The 22,486-nt window shown below is 48.5% G+C and overlaps 8 protein-coding genes across 8 annotated transcripts; 3 read left to right on the plus strand and 5 right to left on the minus strand.

Annotated features, from left to right (window-relative positions):
* Positions 1-2,326: 2,326 nt before the first annotated feature.
* VTN77DRAFT_8667 (uncharacterized protein) lies at positions 2,327-3,679 on the plus strand (the record flags this gene model as incomplete). Its single annotated transcript, XM_069425189.1, has 2 exons — positions 2,327-2,503; positions 2,576-3,679. The coding sequence occupies 2 exons, from the start codon at positions 2,327-2,329 to the stop codon at positions 3,677-3,679; spliced, it is 1,281 nt and encodes a 426-aa protein (XP_069274439.1).
* A 660-nt stretch (positions 3,680-4,339) lies between these two features.
* On the minus strand, positions 4,340-4,838 carry VTN77DRAFT_8668 (uncharacterized protein; the record flags this gene model as incomplete). Its single annotated transcript, XM_069425190.1, has 2 exons — positions 4,340-4,533; positions 4,631-4,838. 2 exons carry the CDS (start codon positions 4,836-4,838, stop codon positions 4,340-4,342), a joined length of 402 nt encoding a protein of 133 aa, XP_069274440.1.
* Positions 4,839-6,130: 1,292 nt separating this feature from the next.
* VTN77DRAFT_8669 (uncharacterized protein) lies at positions 6,131-6,619 on the plus strand (the record flags this gene model as incomplete). The annotated part of the gene is made up of 2 exons (XM_069425191.1): positions 6,131-6,458; positions 6,516-6,619. 2 exons carry the CDS (start codon positions 6,131-6,133, stop codon positions 6,617-6,619), a joined length of 432 nt encoding a protein of 143 aa, XP_069274441.1.
* Positions 6,620-6,648: 29 nt separating this feature from the next.
* VTN77DRAFT_8670 (uncharacterized protein) lies at positions 6,649-7,119 on the plus strand (the record flags this gene model as incomplete). The annotated part of the gene is made up of 1 exon (XM_069425193.1): positions 6,649-7,119. The coding sequence occupies one exon, from the start codon at positions 6,649-6,651 to the stop codon at positions 7,117-7,119; it is 471 nt and encodes a 156-aa protein (XP_069274442.1).
* A 582-nt stretch (positions 7,120-7,701) lies between these two features.
* On the minus strand, positions 7,702-10,578 carry VTN77DRAFT_8671 (uncharacterized protein; the record flags this gene model as incomplete). Its single annotated transcript, XM_069425194.1, has 5 exons — positions 7,702-9,531; positions 9,587-9,753; positions 9,818-9,932; positions 10,066-10,309; positions 10,376-10,578. 5 exons carry the CDS (start codon positions 10,576-10,578, stop codon positions 7,702-7,704), a joined length of 2,559 nt encoding a protein of 852 aa, XP_069274443.1.
* A 5,142-nt stretch (positions 10,579-15,720) lies between these two features.
* VTN77DRAFT_8672 (uncharacterized protein) lies at positions 15,721-16,089 on the minus strand (the record flags this gene model as incomplete). Its single annotated transcript, XM_069425195.1, has 2 exons — positions 15,721-15,953; positions 16,026-16,089. 2 exons carry the CDS (start codon positions 16,087-16,089, stop codon positions 15,721-15,723), a joined length of 297 nt encoding a protein of 98 aa, XP_069274444.1.
* A 1,503-nt stretch (positions 16,090-17,592) lies between these two features.
* Positions 17,593-19,758, minus strand: VTN77DRAFT_8673 (uncharacterized protein; the record flags this gene model as incomplete). The annotated part of the gene is made up of 8 exons (XM_069425196.1): positions 17,593-17,850; positions 17,916-18,740; positions 18,792-18,868; positions 18,923-19,090; positions 19,150-19,192; positions 19,253-19,284; positions 19,410-19,446; positions 19,594-19,758. The coding sequence occupies 8 exons, from the start codon at positions 19,756-19,758 to the stop codon at positions 17,593-17,595; spliced, it is 1,605 nt and encodes a 534-aa protein (XP_069274445.1).
* A 941-nt stretch (positions 19,759-20,699) lies between these two features.
* VTN77DRAFT_8674 (uncharacterized protein) lies at positions 20,700-22,485 on the minus strand (the record flags this gene model as incomplete). The annotated part of the gene is made up of 2 exons (XM_069425197.1): positions 20,700-22,328; positions 22,423-22,485. The coding sequence occupies 2 exons, from the start codon at positions 22,483-22,485 to the stop codon at positions 20,700-20,702; spliced, it is 1,692 nt and encodes a 563-aa protein (XP_069274446.1).
* Position 22,486: the final 1 nt, after the last annotated feature.

Consider the following 22,486-nt stretch of genomic DNA (forward strand, 5'->3'; position numbering starts at 1 on the left):
GAGAAGTGTTTGAGAACGATTCAGCCCGACCGGGGGCAGCAGTTGGCCCCTGCAATCAGGCACAACACCGTTGCAAGTGTAGAACCGCGGGCGCGTGTGGCTGAGCAGCGGGGGAAGCCTGACGGAGACGTCGCGGAGGCGCTGAGCCTGCACTACCGTCCCTCGCTAAACTACCCTAGGAAACTAACAACGAGAACGAGTTGACTGCACAGTGGTGGTCGGAGCAGGACAGGCAGCCAATCATCATCATAGTATGATCCTATATTATATGACAGGGTTCTGAGAATCCACCGTCCTTTTCGTGGTTAATTTTAGGGACTTTGCGAGCTGGCTGGAAAGCCGGCAACTACCCGAGACAATAAGGTGATTAATCCACCGAATATGGGAGGTTTTCGCTTGTAGAGAATGGCATAAATCATGGACCTTGAAAAGGAAGACTACTACTTTGAAATCCGATTGAATCAAGCTTTGCTGCTGTGGTGCATTCCCCAGGGCGATATCCAATGCCTTCGATTTATTTATTTAACCTTTGGCAAGGCGGCGCCTCTCTTGCGAAGCAGGTTCAATATATCCTCATAGCCACGCTCCTGCGCCACAGCCAGCTACTCTCGATCCAATCCGTTGCGTTAGAAGATACCTAGCTGTCCTGATATTTCCGGCCCTGCAAGCTCTATAAAGGGCAGTACTGTCCGAGTAACATGTTTCCGGGTCGGCTGAGATGATCCACCATATCTCCTTTTCTTCCAAATTGGCACCACCGTCCAGCAAAAAAAAAACACATGAGGGCTTCTAGATTATCTATCTTATTAGCTACTATAACAGGGCCAGTATTTTCTACTTTAAGGCCATACTTCAGCAGCAGATAAACAATCTTGAGTAAGGTATTGTCCCCTATAATAGCCTAGCAAATAGCCCCTATACAGTCACACAAAATGTCCTGATATATCTTCTTTTCCCTGATAGGCAGCAACCAGGCTAAAGAAGCCCTTCCCAACACACTGTAGTAGCAGGTGACTATATGTCTTTTTGCTATGTATGTGACTTTCATACCACAGTCGAAGTCCCCTCTATGAAATTACATTTATGTAAAATCTAGATACATGTAGTTGATACTATAAATAAAGCCTCTAAAAGCGTGCAGCAAGAGCATCTCTAGCTGGATGCGCGAAGAATGAGATAATAGAGGTCCTGAAACCAATTTAAAAGAATCGATTCTAGTCGTTCTATTTTCATACCTGAATTCTCACAATCATTCTCTTCTTATTCTCTATTAGGGGCGGTTTCGACAGCATCATCGTCCGCCATAGAAAAGAAAATGGCATATCTCTTTCGATCTCCTGAGGACTCGGCAAAACTGGAGAAGATATTCGAAAAAGAAAGGTCGTTATGATTTGGCCACTAGACTGCGTCGCTTCAAAGCATCTTTTACTCCTATGAGAGTCGGCAGAAGCAATGTGCGTGGATCGAGATGATGAACACCGAATTGTGGAAAGGCAGCTCTCTTCTCCAGCGCGAGATATACCTGAAAGAGGAGGTCGCTGCTCGGGTAAAAACGGCTGAAATTCGACTACTGACGGATGAAGAGACCCTCCAGCTTGAAGAGTGGGAGAAAGAATTGAAGGGATTTGATCAGAAGTATTGGTATCACAAGAGGGCGAAGCACCGGCTCGAACTCGAGAAGCCAAAGGGGCCTTGGGTGAGGGAGTGGGATGCCTCGCGGAGATGGGACGCAAGATTTTCTCCGTGGAGACGTCGTCTCTGCGCTGGCGAGGGCGGTTGTTGTGGACGAGAATGCGGATGCTGTGAAAGGCCGTTGAAGACACATCGTGAAAAGAACTTCCTCAGCCACTTTTCGAAGCCGAGGTTTTGATAAACCTGACCCAACCTTTGCTCAATAAGCCAAAAGTTTATACTGGACGACGATACAGCAAGAGAATCAACGAGATTCGGTCATATGTCAGTCCTATCTAGTGATTCTAGCCAAGAAATCAATAAAAAGCCACTACCTACCATCAATGAGTAAACGCATCGAAAATGACTAGTTCTTTTCAGGGTATTCTGCTTTGAGCGTTGTTGACTTGCACGTCTCGAACACGTCGCGATCCGCCTCGCGTCAACAACACCTTCCTTCCCCTGGATCTATATCTCGACAGCCCAAGAATGCAACCTTGTATTGTTCAAGTTTTCCCTACATTCATGATCAAGGCTACAGCATCCTCTGAAGACCATCTTCTGATTCTATTCTGAAGCATGGCAGCGCCTTGAACGTCCACTGGTATTCCTGATCTTTTGGACAACCATCCCTCGAAAGCGTCATTTAACAATAATGGCTCCAATTACTCCAGTCTCATCGCAGTTTGTACCAGACGATGAGACCCTCTCTCCAACGACTGCACGCGAATGGAAGGTGGCTCTATATGGGATCAAGCAGCAGTATCTTCATCGCAAATACAAGCAGTGTGCAACTCGGGCAAGCCGGTTGCTGGATACGGCAAGGAGACCTGTTCGTGATTCACCGATTGAATAGAACCATGATGGCAATTGATCACTAACAACTGAGGTGGACTACTTTCAGATTCATCCCGTCTACAAGACATATCTCCAATTCTACCTGGCCATCTCATACGAGATGCTGGGTCGAGCGGCTCATCATTATGCTAGCAGCAAGCTTCCACTTCTTCAACTGGCGTTGGATCACCTCATGGCGTGCAACATGTCGCTTCCTCCCCTCATACCTGTCCCAGAGAGCAGTCCGGAGCCTGAATCCGGGTCTTCAGACGAGTGGACTTCCTCACCTTCCTCGGGGGACACGGAGGATGTCTTCATAATTGAGGACATCATTGGCTCTATTTCCCGCATGATCGAATTGTCAGTTGAATCTCCGTTTCTCGCAGAAGATGATCCCTTCGTTTCTCTGGAGACATTCGGCAAAGAAGTTGCAAGTTGTTCCTTCGAGCTCCCTAAACAGAGTTTCAGTCCGAAAAAGCTCATGCCGTCACCACTGCGAATCCGTAAAGTCCGTCAACAAAACACTCTTCCGCCAAACAAGGAAGCTATGAAGTCTACTGGGTCACCTGTTCCGCCACGAATGAAAACAAGAGCCCAACCTTTCTCTCTTCCACTGAAGATAGTCGCATCTTGGAACTCGAACGATGACTTCATCTTCCAATCGGAAGAAGAACAGCATCGACTGAAAGGTCCACGCGGGTCGACTTCAAATAAAGGGACCACGAACCGGAACGATTTAACCTTCACACCTCGACGTGGTAAAGCAATACGTCGATACAACAACCTAATCCAGAGCTTTGGCGCACAGCTGCGTTCCAATATTGCGACTGTGTCAGCCCTCATCGCGAATGTGACGGAACTCCAACACATCCATCGAACGACGAGATGTCCGCGCTCGAAGTCCTTCTGGAGCTTTCGACCCCTAGAAGAACGACAAAAAGACCAGGGTGACAGCTGTTCTCGTCTCCGTTCAGGCGCGTTATCTGTCCATTCTTTCTCGTTTGCGATCCCTGGTGCCCTGCTCGACGAGACCAAGCAACAGCGGATCTCTCGTCTGCGTTCAGAACGCTGGGCCACGGTGGGCCTGAAGAACCCGCGCCGCGGATGGAAAGGTCGAGAGTACTACGAGAGGTTTTGCTCTCAAGTTCTGGATGACTTTGACGAGGAATAGGTATAGAAATTGAGGTTATGCAGCAATCTTATACCGCAAGCAGGTGCGACGATCGACGGTTCTCTTGCGCTTCAGCACTAAACCTCAGTTGATGATGAATTGGGCTGAGATGGGTTCACTCTGGTATTATCTGACAATTCTTCCAGTTTTTCGATTTTCTACTCGAATAAAAGTTGGAGAGAGATGTACGATTATCTGGTTTGCTTTTGTGCCTGCATTTGATTTTTTTTTTACCCTGTCAAGTTTACTACGACAACAACTACTACATTCACCTTCGTTTTGATCTTTTTGGGCTCTTTTACATTTGACTCCTGCACAAGCAAAATGGACTGCTGTTTTCTACTCTACGCTTATGTTTCTGCTCATTTTATGCTTCAAACTCAAAACCTCGGGATGTTTTGGCAGTTAACTCAGTCAGGTAATGTCTAGTTCCTATTGACCAGTACCTTTTACCATGAGAGAGACACAGTTAACTATGTGCGTTGACAGAAAAGGCAATGTTAAATCGTAATCATTGTCATTGTCATTCTATCCATTTATCCCACAGCAATACTAGGACAGAAGAGACTCTAAACTAGAGATGAAGACGATAACACAAGCCATAGACAGACAGGTTCCATCCAGTCCAATCCTCCCATTTCAAAACCAAAAAAAAAAGGCTCATGGTATGACCGACATATTAACCAATTCCCTCTTCTTGCCAAAGAATCCACCACCACCACCAACCACACCAACCTGGTCAGAGTCAGAGCCAGAGCCCACTTCATGCTGAACCTGGACCCTATCACTGTCCCTATCCCTCTCCACGCTCATATCATCTTTGATGGTCGTGGTGTCTGAGACATGTGCCCCTTCTGTTTGATATATTGTCAGTAAACTGCGTACACATGTGCATGTGCACTACACATCCCTGAGTTCGATATTGTACTAGATAAAGGAGTGGCAACGTACTTTTTACGCTGTACGATACTTTCGTCTCTCCTGGCGTCATGTCGTTGAGATCATCACCACCACCATCTTTCTCCCTCTCTCCCTGCAGGTGTCGTTGTCGTTGTTCGTACGGGTTCACGCCCAGGTTCAGGTCCAGATAGCCGCAGCCAACCCAGGCGACGAGCACACCGACGACACCTGCTGCTGCGCCGGCGATGATTTCCCACATTTTTTGGAAGTAGGAAGATTATATTGGTGTCCACCAGCTGTATTCGCAAATAATCGTGACTGACTGAGGCTGGAAGAGTAGGCGGGTAGATTGGTAGATAGTTAAGATAGATACTGATGCCTAGAACGGTCGTCGGTTGTTTAAATCATACCATGCCAGATAAATAGATATCTAGGGAGGTACTTGGTATATGTATCTATTATCTAACTTTGATAGAAGAAAAAAGAAGAAAGAAATTCTGAGCTATGAAAAAATAAAAGCTCAGGAACAGGATTAAAAAAACATGTGTTGATTATCTAAGTCTTATACCAGCCAGCCAGCGAAGGCTGATGATGGTGATGATGACGTCTTCCCTCGGATAATGATTCCTATCACGAAACACACACCGTTAACACATTACGCACAAACCTCCTTTATAAAAATCCTTTTTTCTGTCTGTCCAACAGGAAGGAAGAAGAACGATCAGCAATAATAATAATCTCTTCGGCTTCAGGCTGACTAGTGTCTCTGTGCTGAGATGACCGTCGACTCGTTCGTGTTTAGGCTGGCCTAGCCGTCCAACCTTAGGAAAGCTTACAGGAACCAAGTGGATCAACCGAAAGCTAAGTAAGATTTTGATGTGTTTTAGTATGTAGGTGTACCGTAGGTGCGTATTCCATGTGCATGGAGTTTTGTTTTCGCAGAATGGACTGAGTTCATCTATTTTGGTGGTATCCTTCCAACTGCCTTTGTTTCTTTTAAAAAAAAATCTTTTTTTTTAAAAAAAAAAGAAAAGATAGAAAGAGAGACGGAGACAGAGAGAAATTAAAAAAGGAAAAAGCAAAAGGGATATTGAAAGAAAACAGTGAGGTAGCTCTTTCCAATCCCGTTAATTAATACGGGGACACTCATTAATCAGAGTCATCATCAGGCTGCAGCTGCAGCTGCAGCTGAAAGCTAAGTCACGACATGAATGCCTAATGCATACACGCCTAATCCATCCATGATTTCATCTGCCTTGCAGCAAATTCGAAAATACATACATGTGCCTTTCAACAAGATTTCGCGCAAAAAGATACGCGTAGTCATGTCGACCAGCGTTCCGGCATCGCTACTGGAATCAAGACGCAAGCGATCATGGGTTCCATTTCTCGCAGCCTTTCTATCATTTCGAGAATGGCAGCTGGGTACCAGTACACAGAGACGATACAGCAGCAGCAGCACAAGATATTGCTCAATCATCACAACTTCCATCGAAATTCCGCCTCATCACATGGAACATCGATGCGCTGGTGCCCTACGCCGAGGAGCGCATGGCAGGCGCCCTCGAGTACCTGGAGAAGCTCTACAAGCAGACTACATCGACATCGACAACAGCTACGACTCCCGTCGTGATCTTGCTTCAGGAAATGCTGGAGTCCGATCTCGCACAGATCCAGCAGGCGGGTTGGATCCGAGAGCATTTCTACGTGACCGATCTGACGCCCGAATTCTGGGAGAGCGCCCTCTATGGAACCACCACGCTGATCGACAAGCGGTTCGAAGTGCAACGGGTGTTCCGAGTGCATTACGGTTCGACGAGGATGCAGCGTGATGCGCTCTTTGTGGATGTTTCAGTGCAACCGGCTACTTCTGCTCAAGGTATGTAGCAGCATCGGATCAGTCTCGTCAAAGACCGCTAACTAGGGGATTTATTAGGATCAGATAGTAGTGGTGATGGTAATGGTCCGGAGAGGAAGGCACTTCTGACTCTGAGAAAGCGTTGCTTTTGCGTCTCTGCAACACCCATCTCGAGAGCTTAGTCTCCAACCCGCCGCTTCGACCTGGGCAGATGAAACTGGCGTCGACATTCATGCACGGCTCTGGACCTAGTCCGAAACAAGCACTTTACCCCAACGGCCTTCCAGCGCCCCATGCATCTGCCCTCGCGGGCGATCTCAACGCTTTTGCACCCGAAGACCGGACCGCGCCCGTCGAAGCCGGTCTGCAGGATGCGTTCCTCGTCCTCGGCGGCAAGGAGGATACCGAGGAGGGCTACACCTGGGGCCAGCAGGTACCTGAGGAGACGCGCCGACGATTTGGCTGCAGCAGGATGGACAAAGTCTTGTTCTGCGGGGGACTACAAGTGAACAGTCTGGAAAGGATCGGGGCTGAGGTTACAGTCAAAATTCGTGTCGAGTTTGAGTTTGAAGAGGAAGAGGAAGACGAAGACGATGACAAAGACGAGGAAGTCTGGGTTACGGACCATTTAGGTCTGATGGCCGACTTTACGATCGTGGACAACCACCAAGCTCAAGGATGATTGATTGATTGGTTGGTTGAGTGATACTTGGGGCATTTTATACATGCCTGAGTTACCGGTTTCTCTCTCTCTCCAACTTTTTTCTTTCTTTTTCTTTTAAACATCTTTCAGGATAATAACCATAACTATTCTCATTTCCGAATAAATCTTTCTGAAGAAACTAATTCCACGCCTAATATAAAAAAATTGCTGTAGCGCACACAAGGGGAAAAAAAGGAAACAAAACCCAGATCTGCTCCCTCTCTCGTATGATCTCGTTCCATTCATTACTCTTTTAGCTACCTTCCTGTGCGCCATGAATCGAAAAAAAAAAGAACCAGGAACTGGGATCCAATAACAGAACTTTTGTAACGCCATTCCGAGAGGAAACAAAACGGAGGGAACCATATTGATGGTAAGTTAGATGGATGACGATGAGGAGTTGATAGATTAATTGATTGATTGGATGTTATGGAAATTTCGTAATATCGTTCTGGACCAGAGGAATGAATGGATGACGTGTCAAAAGAGCCTTCCTTGGTCGTCTGCGACTTGATATCGAGATCGATCGAGTGATGTGCTGCGACAGATCGAGTGCAACACCTACTCAGGCTGCCCACCCTCCCTGTTTCCAGAAACATTTCTCGTCCGACGAGTACGCGGCAGGACGTTCGTCGAACGGACAGCCTCGGCGGTCACGTTCAGCGCTTCCATAAAGTCCCCCAGCAGCCGGTCCAATTCGCCCACTACCACGGAATCGTCAGCTCCGGCCATCAGGCTCTCTGCGCTGGGGGGCTGGATGTCAGGGAAGATGAGCGTGGGAGCATCGTTTTTGTTGATAGTTGACGTCGGCTCTCGGGGTTCTACGACGGTGGTGGCTTGAGAGATAATTGATGGAGGGATTGTGACTGGAGAAGGCGGGATATTCTCTTCTGGCTTCAAAATGACACCCGGATGGAATGCCTGGTAGGTGACAGGAGTAGGACCCTTCTCTTGCCAGGCAGGCTCGGGGGGAGGATCTTCATGGTCAGGGCCCGGTCCGTCCAGAACAGATGATGTCTCAAAGTCAGGATATGCGGCGGTGTCATAGAAAGATTTATGCAGCGAGGACGAACGTGTAGGTGGTGTTGGAGGCCTGTCAAATCGGAATGGATCGTACTCTGAGGTGGTAGAAACCGTAGATGTGGCAGTGGAAGGACGCGATTCCCCTGTACTGTCGAAACTGTTGTTGCCTCCGTGAGAGAAGCTCGTGGTGGATGGGGGTTGAGTGTGGACAGGTCGGATGGTGGCGTCATCAATGTTGTCACTTCTGCTCACGTCCTGCGACTCATCCACGTCTGGTGTCATGACCGGAAATTTCCAGTCTCTAGTCGCGCGCCTCTCAGTTTGGTTGTACGTGTCCGTGGAATTCGCGCTTTCAGGTTGTTCCTCATCTGTCGGGGCCTGCATCATCGTAGGGAATTTCCAATCCATCGTAGGGGGCCGGGGCCCGCTGGGCGGCTGGTAGTAGAACGAGTCTCGTGATTCAGTGCTATCTGAGCGTGCCCGGGAGTACTCATAGTTCGAATTGCGGTTCGATCGCAGACTGGAACGATTAGCTCGGATGGTATCGGCATCAGCTAGCTGAAACGGCTGGTTCGAGGCTGAGCCGGCTGCATAGTGCGATGAATCAAAGGAACCCAGGTTGATGTCGATAAAGGTCGATGTGACAGATGACCGGTCGGTGACGGTCCGCAGGGGCAGGTCCGAATGTCGCTGCTTCTGCTCGATGGGCACGAAGTCGTTCTTCGTCTCGTACTTGTAGGTCGGCTTGTCCTCGTTGAAAAGTCCTTCCATCGCCGCAGCTCCACGCCTGACGCGTTCGTCAAAGTTGGCCCTCTCGAGGGGCGTCATCTCCCTACTCTGAGTGTCATCAGAAGATGTGTGTTCGGCCTGGCCGATAGTTGGGGTTTGCTCCCCTTGCAATTCAGCCAGCGAGGCGGACAGCTGGTCGAAATCGACGATCGAATACCGGCGTTCGAACCCGTCGGTGGTACTGAAGTTCCAGTCCTCGTCGAGCAACGGATCGTCACCTGGGAACTCCGCAGCCGCGGCACCCCCTGGGTGGAACAGGGAAATTCGCTGGCCACCGCGTTGAGCCCACTGGTAGTAGATCCGTACCAGCTCACTCAGCGACGAGGTGGGATAGGCCTCGGCTGAATTCGCGATATACGGATGCTCCAGGATATTGCCCATCGTCGGACGCGTCGCTGGGTCGGAGTTGAGAGAGAAGGCCACCAGGTCTTTCAGCTCTTGGCTGAACTCCTCCCCCTCCAGCCTCGGCGTGACTCGAGTGAGTTGCCGTCCGATCTGCATCCGCTCTCGCAAGCCCGCATTGGGCGGATTGCCCGTTGCAAACTCGAAGAGGGTGCAGCCGTAGGCCCATACATCGAGCTGATCGTCATTAGCAACGGTGGGCGAGCAGACAACAACCAGAAAGGTTCCTTACCTCACTGCCGTATTGGTGAGCCTCTCCGCCACGAAACATCTCTGGTGGCATCCAGTGGGGAGTTCCAATCCACGTTGACCGTTTGTCAAGCTTGGATTGGAGGATCCCGGCCACTCCGAAGTCGCAGATCTGCAATCGCCCTTCCTCATGAATGAGGATGTTGGCGGCTGTATGAGATGTTATCAGCAAAAAATCTATGTGTAGACAGGTTGAGGTAATAAGATTTCTTACCTTTGACATCCCGGTGAATGATGCCAGCGTCGTGGATTGCTTTCAATCCCTCCGCCAGCTCTCTGGCAATTGGGATGATAAACTTCTCCTCGAGTCTGTCACCCGTGGCTCGCATCTGGATTGCAGATGTCAGCAGACTGTTCGTATTCCAGTAGCATAAATGCTACTGAACCTTTAGATATAAGAGTAAAACGGAAACGACAATGAGGACTATAAAGCGAAATGTAAAGGTGATGGTAAGAACTTACCAGAGTCTTGACGCTTCCACCGGGGCAGTATTCACACACCACCCACAACTGCGAGTGTATGGAAATCGCTTCAATAAGCATATTAATGTTCTTCGCTCCTGCCTCCTTTGCTTGATTCATGACTTTGATCTCGTGGATGAAGTCTTTGATCGACTCATCCTTCATGTCGCGGATGATCTTATAGTCTGCAGAATCAACCTCCATCACTTTGATCGCGACGAGATCGCGGGACGGCAGGTGACGACTATTACATGGGACGTTAGTAATGCAGCTGGACAAGGAGGACATAGACGAGGGATAATATACTCACCCTTTGTATACACGTCCATATGCACCTTTGCCAATCAGCTCTTCGAACTCGTATGGCGGGACATCTGTCTTTGCTCGTCGACACATCTCCTTCACAGCAGCCGCTTGTTCTTTTGCTAGCCTGATGGCCTCAGCCTTTTGCCTCGTGATCGTCGCCACAGCCGACGTGGGGTCTAAGAGACGGGATGCCCGCGACGGATCCATCTTTAGAGCAGGGTCGTTTTGAAAGATTGATAAGAGATCTGCTGGGGAAAGCGCCTGGGTGGACGAAGACTCTTCTGGGTAGATAATTTTCACAGACGGCCTGTCAGAAACAGTTTCGGAATGCGGAATGTCCGCCCGTTGAGGGTGCTGAGGAAAGTAAAATTCAGGCAACTCTCGTCTTGAACGATTTCCCCGATGGGCAAATGTCGGAGATTGCCGATTTTCAACGGGTTTATTGCCTGGCTCCTCAAATTTGGGCACACACACTGGGGAGGTGCAATGTGTAGCTTGACACGAGAAGAACTTTTGCTGTTCCGCAGTTGGCTGATTAGCTTGACCGCGAGGGACAGGGTGGTAACTTGCGTAATAATGGCCGTTTTGCTTATGATTGGATGAATTCAATTCGGTATTATCGAAGATATGCGCGCCTTCGAACGCGTCGTCAACGCTATTCTTTCTCGAGCCTGAATGAAACAGTTTCTTGATGGATGAGGCCAAACTTGAAGACCCAGTTCTCTTGAATTTTTGTCTCCTCTTTGGTTCTGCGGATGGAGGGACGGTGTGCGATGGGTCAGAAGAGCCTTTTCGAAGAGAACGCGCAACGCCGAATGTACCAGATCTGCCGTTATTCTTTCGACTCTTATCGTTGCCAGAGAGTTCCGAAGAAGGGTCAGCAGAGGAGTCAACGTGGCTGCCACTAGTGTCAAGGGGCACAAAATTGAGAGGATTGTAAAGGCGTCGGCGAGTGTCGAAGCGATATGCAGGGTACGGAGAAGCAGGAGATGAGCCAACTCTAAGTTGACGTCTTCGGCCAGATTGGGTGGTAGGTGCACCGAGGTCGGGTTCTGGTAGCCTGTTGTTTGATTCACGTCCTGCTTGGTGGGAATACGCAAGGGGAGTAGAAGGTCCTGAAGAGGGACGTTGGGTAGAACCGCGTGGTCTTTTTGGGGATCTCGGAAGTAGAAGCTCCTCGGAAAAAGAAAAAGACGACGGAGATTCAGGGGCAACTGCCGGTCTTGCAAGAGGATTCTGACAAGGCCGACTTACTGCGAAGACAGGAGATGGAAGATCTACAGGCGACGGGAAGGTTGAATGTCCTGGGTCTTCACGGGGCTCGGGGCAGGTGAACTTCCGAGACTGAGTGATTGGACGTGTCTCAACGCGTTGTTTTCTGCAAAAGCGATGATGGCTTCTGCTATCAAGAGGCGATCCGAAGCTTGGAAAGAGAGGTGAGGAGGGTTCGCGATGAGGTCTCTGGTTACCCGCCGGAGTAGGCTTGCGTTCAGTCTCTAACCAAGGAACTGGACGAGACCACGGTGACGAATCGATAACGAAGCCCTCTTCAGGGTAATAACCAGAGCTCCACTCTTCCGGCTCGAAGTCTTTATACTCTGGAAATGGTTCGACGTCAGGAGGAGTCGACGCGACAGGCTCTTCAACGATTGAACTAAGAACGGAGTCAGGAACATTCCACCATTACTGTTGATATACATGACTTACCTGCTAGACTCAGCTGCTTCTGAGCTGAAGTCTTCTTCACTCTCGTCGTCGGAGTAAGGAGAGCCAATAAGATCCCGATAAGCTTGAGCAAGCCGTTCCGTGGGATCCTGTGGACTACAAGAACCCGAGTCTCCTGGAGTGGGAGGGTTCCGTCGACAAATAGGAGAACTTCCACGCTTTGGAGTTGTTGTATTTACACAGGTATCTCCGTCTTTGTCTTCGTCCTGGTCTTCTCTGCTGCTGTAACCTGAGGATTCACGACCGAGAATAGGCTTGTTTTCAGCACTATAATCACGCACACACGTCAGCAGATCAACAGATGATAACAAGAGTGGTCAGTTCAAACCCATAAAAGCCTCTGTGACGGTGACGACGCGTGTTAGGATCCATGTTGAAGATGGATGTCTTGCACACATCAGGGAAGGATGGGATGGCTGGGGGGATGGAAAGTGGCAGGGAGGATGGAGAGAGAACTTACATAGCAAATTATCAGGCGACTGGGAGGTCAAGACGTTGTCTGAAGAATCGCTTCAAGACGTCAAACTGATTAATTGAATCTCAATATCGAGCACTGTCAATATAGATTTGATTCTTTTGGGATCAACCGATATTGCCCTATTTTCCAGATCCGGGCCGGAAAACTTCGAATACAAGATTTAGTGACCGTCAAATAAGCCTGGATTTTTCAACACCACGATTTCACCGATCTAAGGCTCTAATCCTTGATATGATAATATCTAGAAGAGCCCAACAGTGAGGTCTCAAAGATTGCCCAGATGTCGATCAGGCAGTGACATGCAGGCGCGCTAAATTAGCGCCGGATATAGCAGACGTATAGGAATGCTGATTGGATGTTGGTGATGTTATGAACAAAACACGTGAATGATCAGGGGATCTACTCCTCTAAGTTGTGAGTTTGAATCACCAGTCAATATGGTAGGTGAGAGGTCGCCTTTAATATGTTTCAGCAGATGATATTAGGGAATTCATAAAGATGAATGGACTTACAAGATGGTCCTACGCCTGACAAAGGAGAGTGTTGAGACAATGCAGAGAGGAAACTGCAGCGGCCGGAGAGAAACAAGGTATGTGAATATGTATGTGCAGATTATCCGATTAAAAAGCCTGCTGTCAGTGCTGACCAGTTAGCCAGAGATCAAGCTGAACCCAGTTATTGCTTTATTGCAAATCATAATGGCAGCAACTCTACACAAAGGAATGCCATGCATGGATGGTTGTCTGGCAATCACATGAAGATGTGATACAAGTCACGTGATCGACATCTTTGAAGATCAAGGGGCAGATCAGGGGTTTACAACAGGCAAAGCCAAGAACCAAGAATCCAGAACAGAACAATTGACAGGATAAGCTTGTGCAACTTCCTTGAGGTGGCCAAAATAAACACTTTCTGCGCAAGGCTTGTTGGATAGCATGGAATAAGGCAGAAGCTTGACTTACCAACCCAACTCCGAAACTCCGTCGAGCAATAAACCACGATCCAGCGAAATAGCGAGTCGCAACAGGGTATCTTTGGCAAAAGAAAAAAAAGCAATGAAAACAATATGCTTAATGCAAAAAGAAGATTAATGCGATAACAGGACCGCTGATGCCTCCTATCTCCGTCAGGTTGATCAATCGATTGATGGTGCGGCCCCGATCTACGCGTTTCTCCCCGGGCGGTCACGTTACCTCCTACGTTCCAAATAATGTTTGATTTGATACCTCAGGCACGCAGTAACTGCAGCCAATCAGTTGTCTAAAACGGTCCATTTTCATTTATACAGCTTTCATTGGACAATTTCATAAAAATATCCTACTGGTATGACCGCCCACATCAATTGGGATAATACACGTTTATCTCGATCAGAGTGATTACCTGAATGTCTAGTCTAGCGGGCATTTTAGCTGTGTCGTTTGCACCAGGTTGTCTTCGATGAAGATGAGAAGAAAAAGAAAATAAAAAAAAAGACAATCCAATAGTTCCCAATTATCAGCACTGGTTCTTTTTTTCAAGCTTTCAAGATAAGATAACCTATATAGGTTAGACAAGCTTATCATACCTCAATATTAAGAAGAGTAGTCAAGATTCCTGTACGACTCTTTTTTTTTTCCTGCTTAGAGAAGGAGGCTACAGTAGGAAGCGATGCTACTATTACGGACTGGAGTTATTCTGTCTCGGGAATTTCTTTTTAAGCTATAAATATTAGCTATCTTCATAGCATTAGATTGCCCTCCTGAGGCCTTGACCTTTCCAGCAAGAGTATATAGTTAGTTGAGCTCGATGAGACAGACCTCATCAATGCGTCTACACTTGCTCCGTCGTCGCAGGTGTAAAGTGCTCGCTCAGGCGGGGTATTAATTTATCAATTAACGTAGATAACGAATGATTCGATTGATACCAAGCAAATAGACATCACAGTCGCCCCTCGATTCATCCAATACTGTCAACTTTGGATTCCCCTATGTTATTGTTTTTGCTTGTCTGGCCCCATACCTCGTCAATCTTCTTGATGGATACCAGGTATGTAATCAAGGATAGCTTAGCATTCTTCGGATAGACAAGGTATGAGTGGCAGTCGGAAGCAACGCTTCAACAACATGAAAGCAAGAGGCGGACGTGAAGGTGGCTTCTTTACGATATCAATCACGTCAAGTTGAGGGCTATTACTCATCATCTTCGATGCAACTAGAAGACAGAGGTTTACAGCTGCACAAATATTTTGTCCAGCGTAGCCTCTGAGAAAACCCGAAGGTCCATCTACGACTCTACGTCAAAAGTGCAACTGCTTGAATTGAAGCCTAGGTTGGCTGACTCACAACTGATCTGATCTGACTGATCACCTGTGACATGACAATGATCAACCAGCAGGATAATATATTTTGTCGTGAGGTAATTTTTAAGGAATCTCCAGATCATCAGTTTCTTGAAATGTCGACATTTTTGGCGAGCTTCACACAGTGATATCTATCTACATAATCTTCGGCTTCATATTGCCAGGTCGCTNTTTCTTTGCCTTTGTTTGTGTCCACACGAGTTTTTTTTTACACGTCAACTACACATACCGAGCTGAGGTTAAAGAAAGTGCTGTTGCAGAGAACGTGGATTTCCTGACAGGTACCGACGGCCAGGGTGAAGGGCAACATGCCTTCCTGGTCTCATCTTGGACAAGCATTTGGTCGAGTGCACAAGGAAATTCTCTGGTTGTTGCAGATTCGGCCAAAAAAGAGGTGCCATGACACCAGCTTCTTGGTGAATCTGAACTTCTGTGACCCGCTAACACTGGTTCCTTTTTTCGTACCTAAACAGGATTCAAATCCATCTCTCTACTAGCCTCCCTCTCTGCATTCCGTCGAAAGACGCAAAACGTCGACTATGTAAATGTCTTGATGTGTCTGTCCAGGCTCAAGGGGCAGGGCATCTCGAAAGAGATCCCACCTCGTGTATGATATTTGATCAGCAGTCGGATTCTGTGGACTAGGGAAGATAGACTATATACAACAGTTAACAATTAGAATGCTATTTATTTGGATAACATAATCGATGAATGACATTGACATTATATAAGCACGTACAGTACGTACCTTTTGAATGAATCGATTATTGCAATGGAATCATGCGCTTCCTGCAACTCTCGAATCTGCTCACTTGTAGAACTTTGTTTGTACTCCCCACAAGACTCCACCTCCCGTCCCGTTGATCCATAGATTGATGTCGCGATCTAGGTCAGGGTCATGAGTTGTCTCAGAATAGCCGCATTCATCCACCCAGATAGGGCATTTCTCGGGAATGCCAGGAGTTTGCCTTCCGCGAACTCGTACTGCTGTATCGGGCTCTTTAAGAGAACCAGCGTGAATACCGACAAACTTTTTGTAGCCTACATATATATGATATATTGATAATCAGCAGAAGTTTCCATGGGTGTTTTATAGAGAGTGAGCAATCCTACGGGTTCCAGAGACGGAGTCCAGCCTCTGATACTGGTCCCAGGTAATGAACTGTGTTCTGTACATATTCTTAAGGACGTCGTTGAATGTGCTTTGCACAGAAGTATGCAGTTCAGTTGGCATAAATGCATGCAATCAATGCTCCCTTCGGTTTCTCGTAGCTGAAACTGTATGATATGATATGCACTCTTGATTAGTACTGTTGCTTCTGGTTGAGATGGACATAAATTGCATACCGATGCTTCTCCTCGCCAACCTCCCTGTCTGCCTCAAGTCCCTCTACGAAAGGGATCACAACATCTTCGGGGATGTGCTCTAGGAAGAGGACTCCTGCTTCTTTCAGTTGTCTTTTTACTTCGCGGAATAAATAAGTGATGGATGCCTCCTGAAGCCATCATCAGGATATCTCGTTGAGATAAATTGGAAAAGGCACATCGATGTGAAAATGAGAATGAGGCAAAAGGCGCGAGTTGAGACGTAGATTGCTAGTGTGAGTTATCTGGGTACCGTGGAAATCTGACAACAGTCGGAGTACCTAGGTAGGTATTTATAGGTGCGTCAGGCTAGGCAGCAAGTCACTTGAGTGACTAGGTGACAGCTTGCAGTGAATAATGTAGAGGAATCTGCCGACGAAGACGATAAGATTACTGGAGCACTGATTTGAATTCAATATTGCCAGATTAGGAAGGTGAAATATGGGGGGTCACGGGAGCAAGGGTCGGCTCGTGGTCCGTAGCCATTAATTAATATTGATTAGTTCCTAATTTGCGTTCCTTAGATAGCTCTCTAGGTAGAAGGCTATAATTAAAAGCCGCTTATTTCTTGCTAGTTTAGCTAGCTATGAAATCAGACGCTCAGGCGGTTCCCCGAAGGTGATTAAAAAGATCCAAATCTTCTGACATTAATGTTTATAAGATGGGTAGAATAGGAAAGGATAGTCATTATCAGTAACTTATCATAGAAGGACATGATATTATAGTGGAATCTGAAAGCGGGTTGCTTCAATTTATTATTAGAAATTGTTACCAAGTTGCAATGTGGGGAGTCAATTTGATTCATAAGGAGCTTTATTTTGGCTTCATCCATAATAATATCGACTACTACATTTCGCTGATTATTCCTGATTCGTTACCTTGTCAGTTTCCCTGACTGTGGGTATCATGTTCACTAGCTAAGCATATGTGATCCTCTAATAGATAAGATGTTGTTAGTGAAGTAATGCCTTGCATTGAACACAAAAGCGCATGGTGTCGAAATCGACATGTTCAATGGGAGGGATCCCAAGTTGAAGGTAGTATTGGACGACTCCAGTTGCGTGAGTATCTCGGGTTAGGTTGGGTTAGGTTCTCTTGAATTTATGTACATTGTACATACCTACTAGGTAGGTACAGCACATAGCTAGCGTCGAAGACACATGTAGTAATAACTAGTCTATATATCCAGCGAATTCGGATTTGAAGTTGATGCACGATGCACTTTCTCTATTATATATAATAGAATAATGCTTGTCTATATACTAACGTCAAGATATCTCACCCCCAGCGCCATTCATGCATCTCGTCTTCCACCTCACAAGCCAAACTCAGCCCGCAGCGCCTCGCCAAACCTCTTGATCGCTTCGGTAATCTTCTCGCCCGGCGCAGCGGCAAAGGTCGTCCGGAAGAACATCTTCTCTTCCTCCGCGGTGCGATCAGCCTTGAACCAGCTCCCGCACGACACGAGGACGCCCTTGTCGACCGCAGCTTTGAAGATCGACTCCTCGATCGCGTCGTGTTTCCAGCCCTGCTTGAAGCCGGGGTGTTTGCGCCAGTCGACCTGGATCCAGTGCTATTGAAGTAGTTGTCAGCATGATGGTCGCCTTGAGGATTAAGAAGGCATGGAGAGAAACTTACAAACATGCCCGCAGAAGGCGGAACCCAGCTGGCGATCTCCGTGGGCAAGTATTTCTCACACGCCTGAACGATGATGTCTCTGCGTTGCGTGTACTCCATCCGCAGATGAACGAGCCAGTCCAGATATCCAGCATGTCCCCATTGCTCATCCAGCAGCTTGTAGAGGACGATCTGGGAGATACCGCTAGGGTTCTGAGTTGAGCACTCGAAATGGCGGATGAATCGCTCCACGATCTGCTCAGAACCGACGATCCATCCTGTCCGAGAGCCCGGCGAAATCACCTTCGAGAAAGACTCAAGGCGCAACACCCGGCCATCCACATCGATGCTCAAGAATGACGGGAGCAGGACCTTGAGGAACTCTTCGTGGTTGGCGGGCGGTGGGACGGATGCGGCGCCCGCAGGAGTATACGGCTGCATCTGGAGGAAGTAGTAGGGTTCGTCCTCGACGATGAAGAGGTCGTGCTTCTGGGCGACTTTGTAGACTTCCTTGCGCCGCTCGGCACTCTGCGTGGCTCCGGTAGGGTTCTGACCGGATGGAATCGTGTAAAGGAGGTGAGGTTTTCTGGCACCACGGGCCTTCTCGTCCCAATTCGTCAAAACCTCATCCAGGGACTCTGGGAGGAGGCCTTGTTCGTCCATCTTGACGGGAGCAGCTTTGATGCCCAGAGGTACGGCGGTTTCAAGGGCGGTCGAGAAGGAGTATTCCTCGGTAAGAATGTAATCGCCTCTCTCGCACAGGATCCGCAAAGTGGCGTCCCACGCAACCGTACTTCCCACGGTCAGGCAACATTGCCAATCAGAGTATGGGGGTCTATGCACGATCTGTCCTGGTTCAGTTTTTGGCTCGATGATCAATCAATCAATCGTACTGACCTCAGTGTGCTCTGTTACAAAACGTAACAGCTGAGCTGATCCCACAGACTGTCCATAATTGAGAGCGACCTCCAGATCTGGATTCACAAGTCAGCGAGTTTTCTCTTTTGACCTGGGAGGACAAAGCTCACCATATAGACTGGTCCCTTCCCGAATGTCATGTTTCCCTGCCCTCGCAACCGTACCTGATGTCCGTGTCTCGGCTTCAGAGAAGCCTGGGGGAGTTGGGACTTTGATAGTGAGCTCCTCAATGGGGAAATTCTCACTGGATGGAAGGCCACCGCCGAGAGAAATCAATCCTGAAAAGCAATTCTGTTAGTCGACATCTAAGACAGAATTCGAATCTGACTGCTCATACCTGGATTCTTCAGGTATTTGGCAGCTCCTTTGAGCGTTGATGGCTAAGGTGGACACTCCTTTAGCTTCATGCCCGGACTTATAAAACGTTATGCATAACTTACCTTTCGGGACTTTGCCTCAGCAGAGATGATATCTATCGACAATTATATTAGCAAGGCTTTTTAAAACGTTCCTATACCGTCACCTGGTGACTGGGTGCGGACAGCAAGTTGTGCTGCTGCATTACTGCTAATGCAGCATGGGGATATTATGACTCACGATCCCAGCGCTTCGCCTTTGGCTTGGTATAGCATGCCTAAAAACAAGACCAATCGTCAGTCCTTGTCTGGAAAGAGCATAGAAACAAATTATCAATTCAACGTTCGATTCTCGAAGACAATAGAGCGAAGAATGTTCGCTTTCTGTCACGAGACACACATCACAACCAACAAGAGGGTCGTACCAGACTCTTGAACATGTCGCTGCTAGAAGCGGCCGCCGTGCCCGTCGGAATCGTCCCCTTCGCTCTCCATGTCTTCACGTCATCGACAGTGAGTGGATCAGGAACCACGACGGAAGTCGTATCCGTCTCGCCCTTGACTTCAAGATCGACCGGACCGGGACTCATTGTAGGAACGTATCTATCGTCTCTCTGTAAAGGATGATGTCTCTCGCTCCTCCACTATATTTGTATACCACCAAGATCGAACGGAGGTGTAAATAGGATGAGAAAATGTGGCCAAATATGAGATCAATCGCGGAGGGGAGGGGCAAAGGCGAAATTTGAGCAAGGAATCAAACAATTTGAGTCAGTTGTTATTAGTTCTCCGCTGCGCTGTCCCGTTCCGCCCCGCCACAAGAGCTTTTTAGTCTTTACGCCCTATTTTTGACAATAGGCGTCGGACTAAGAAAACGCGGGTCAATTAGCTTGTTCGGCTCGAAACAGAAACAATTTCCAAATAATAATAAAACACGTCCTAGACAAGTCAAGAGGGGATCTCTGCCAAAATGGAAAATGACTCCGATCGGTCATTCAGATTACGTAATGAACGTTTGGTCGTCCCACCGATTGCCTTTTTGGGATGAATCGATAAGGTGACGAAGCGCCGAGCTCGGATCTCGAGGGACAGCTACTAGCACACGTCCTTCTCCTACTTCTCACCTTAAGAAATCAATGAAATGAAAATTAATAATGATAATAATAATAATCTTCGAGACTACCCATATTTCCCCACAAAACTATCAGCAACTGACTCAGAGACAAACGTTTTGTCTTCAAGCCGGGCTCGCTTATCCATGGCTAATAGCGGAGAAGGGCAGCCGCGGCATGCTTATCCTTGCTTATCGATAATGATGCCGTTGGTACCCCGCAAACCGGCCGTGCCTGCAATACGGAATACACTCTCGTACATTACACTATCAGGGGCCTAGACTGTGCTACCCTTTACGTAAAGAATAGAAAGGATAGAACTAGGGAAGACAATTGTCAACTATACGGTTTATTCTACCAGCCTGTCTATCCTAGCTTAGATTTCTGTCAGTTACATCAACCCGACGATCTGCGGACCATTATTTCTCCCCAGTATATTTCCCGCTTGTTCCGTCGAGCTGCGCTTCCAGAACAGCGGTATTGCCATTGAGAACGCTCTCTACAGCCTTTGGCAACGCCTCAGCAAGCTCTGCCACAGTGCTGGCCCGGCCAGCCCACAGCTCTCCACCGGCGGCAGCCTTAGCAATACCGGCGTAATCCGGCGTCGGAGCGAAGGAGATGTTAAGCTCCTCATTAGTAGCGCGGGACCCGTCGCCGTCCGGGTGGACAAGCAGCATGCTCCTCCGGGGAGCATTCCAGCCTTTGTTGTTGAGGACGATCGTCAGAACGGGGATATTGTAGCGTCTAGAAATCCAGTAGACAGAGCCCGGGACGGAAAAGAGGTAGGTTCCGTCACCGACAATCTGGCAAACAAATTTGCCTTTGCCCTGGCCTCCGTGCTGTGCATCGGTCGCAAGCTTAATGCCCAGCGCACCACCACCGGACCAACCCAGGCCGCCACCACCACAGTTGATCCAGGAATTGGGAATACTGCATGCAAGCTGATCGGCAACGAAGGGCGTAAGGGTAACCGCCTCAATCGCCCAGATCGTATCCGGTGGACATGCCTTTCGCACTTGAGCAGTGAGGTAAGAAACGTTCAGGTAGGCATTGTCACCGCCAGCGGGGACGACGGCGAGGTCCGCAATCGATTGGAGCCTTTGCTTGTGTTCTTCCTCAAGGCGTTTGCGGCGAGCCGCAAAGGCATCGGAATTCACAGTCTGCGACAAGGCTGTATTCGAAGAAATATACTGGTGCAATTGTCTGAAAGCGGTAGTGGAGTCGGCTTTGAAGGTGGCGATCGAGGGAATGTAAAACATGGGAATCTGTTGCTTCAATGGGTCCACATCGATGTGAATAACCTTGGCCGAAGGAGATGGTTTGCACTGGGTCGGGATCCATGGCACATCACAGTCGACGACCAAGATGAAATCCGCAGTCCTGATCGCGTCGTGACTGCCAAAGCGCAAGCCTAACCAACCCGGGTGATCAGCAGGGAAGCTCATGTCACTTCCCGCGGTGTCTAGAACACGCAGGCCTTTGACTGTGTCAGCCAGGGTGACCAGCTCTTTCACCGAGCTCGCCGCTCGGCCATTGTAGCCCACAATCGCGAGTGGTTCCTTTGCGGCGACCAGCTCTGATGCGATCATTTCTACCGCCTCCGAGGGCAGCGCCGCAGGTGAGATGGGTACCCATTGCCTCTGATCGAGCGTGTAGGGCTCAATTTCTTCCTCCATAACTTCTCGGGCCCCAACCAGATATACTGGGCCCTTTGGGTCGCTGGTTGCCCATTGAAGGGCCCGGTTAACCACTTGCTTGATATTCTTGCCGGATTTGATTTCGGCTGTGTAGCGACAATACTGGGACACGATCTGCTTCTGATCGGGGACATCTTGGATCCAGTGAATATATTCAGTCCGCGAACCCCGCATCTCCCCTTCGAGGGTGAAGGGAGAGAGGCCGGCGAAGATCAAGACGGGAGCCCGTCCACAGGAGGCATTATGGACGGCGGCAGCGAGTCCCTGCGTTCCGACATCGACGTGCACGATTACACACTGAGGTTTACCGGTAAGGCGCGCATAACCATCGGCCATGGAAAGGGCAACCATCTAGATACCGGAGAGGGGTAAAGTGCGGGGTTAGCGTTGATTGTAAGGAAGCCCGGTAGTAGCCGAGAGACAACTGGGCGGGGGATGTGATTACCTCGTTGGGACAGGTGATGACTCTCGGGAACTGGTCTTTACGTTCCTTCTGGCCTTTCACCATG

Source organism: Rasamsonia byssochlamydoides, assembly GCF_041956645.1.
Source record: "Rasamsonia byssochlamydoides strain NRRL 3658 unplaced genomic scaffold VTN77scaffold_76, whole genome shotgun sequence".
Taxonomy (NCBI): domain Eukaryota; kingdom Fungi; phylum Ascomycota; class Eurotiomycetes; order Eurotiales; family Trichocomaceae; genus Rasamsonia; species Rasamsonia byssochlamydoides.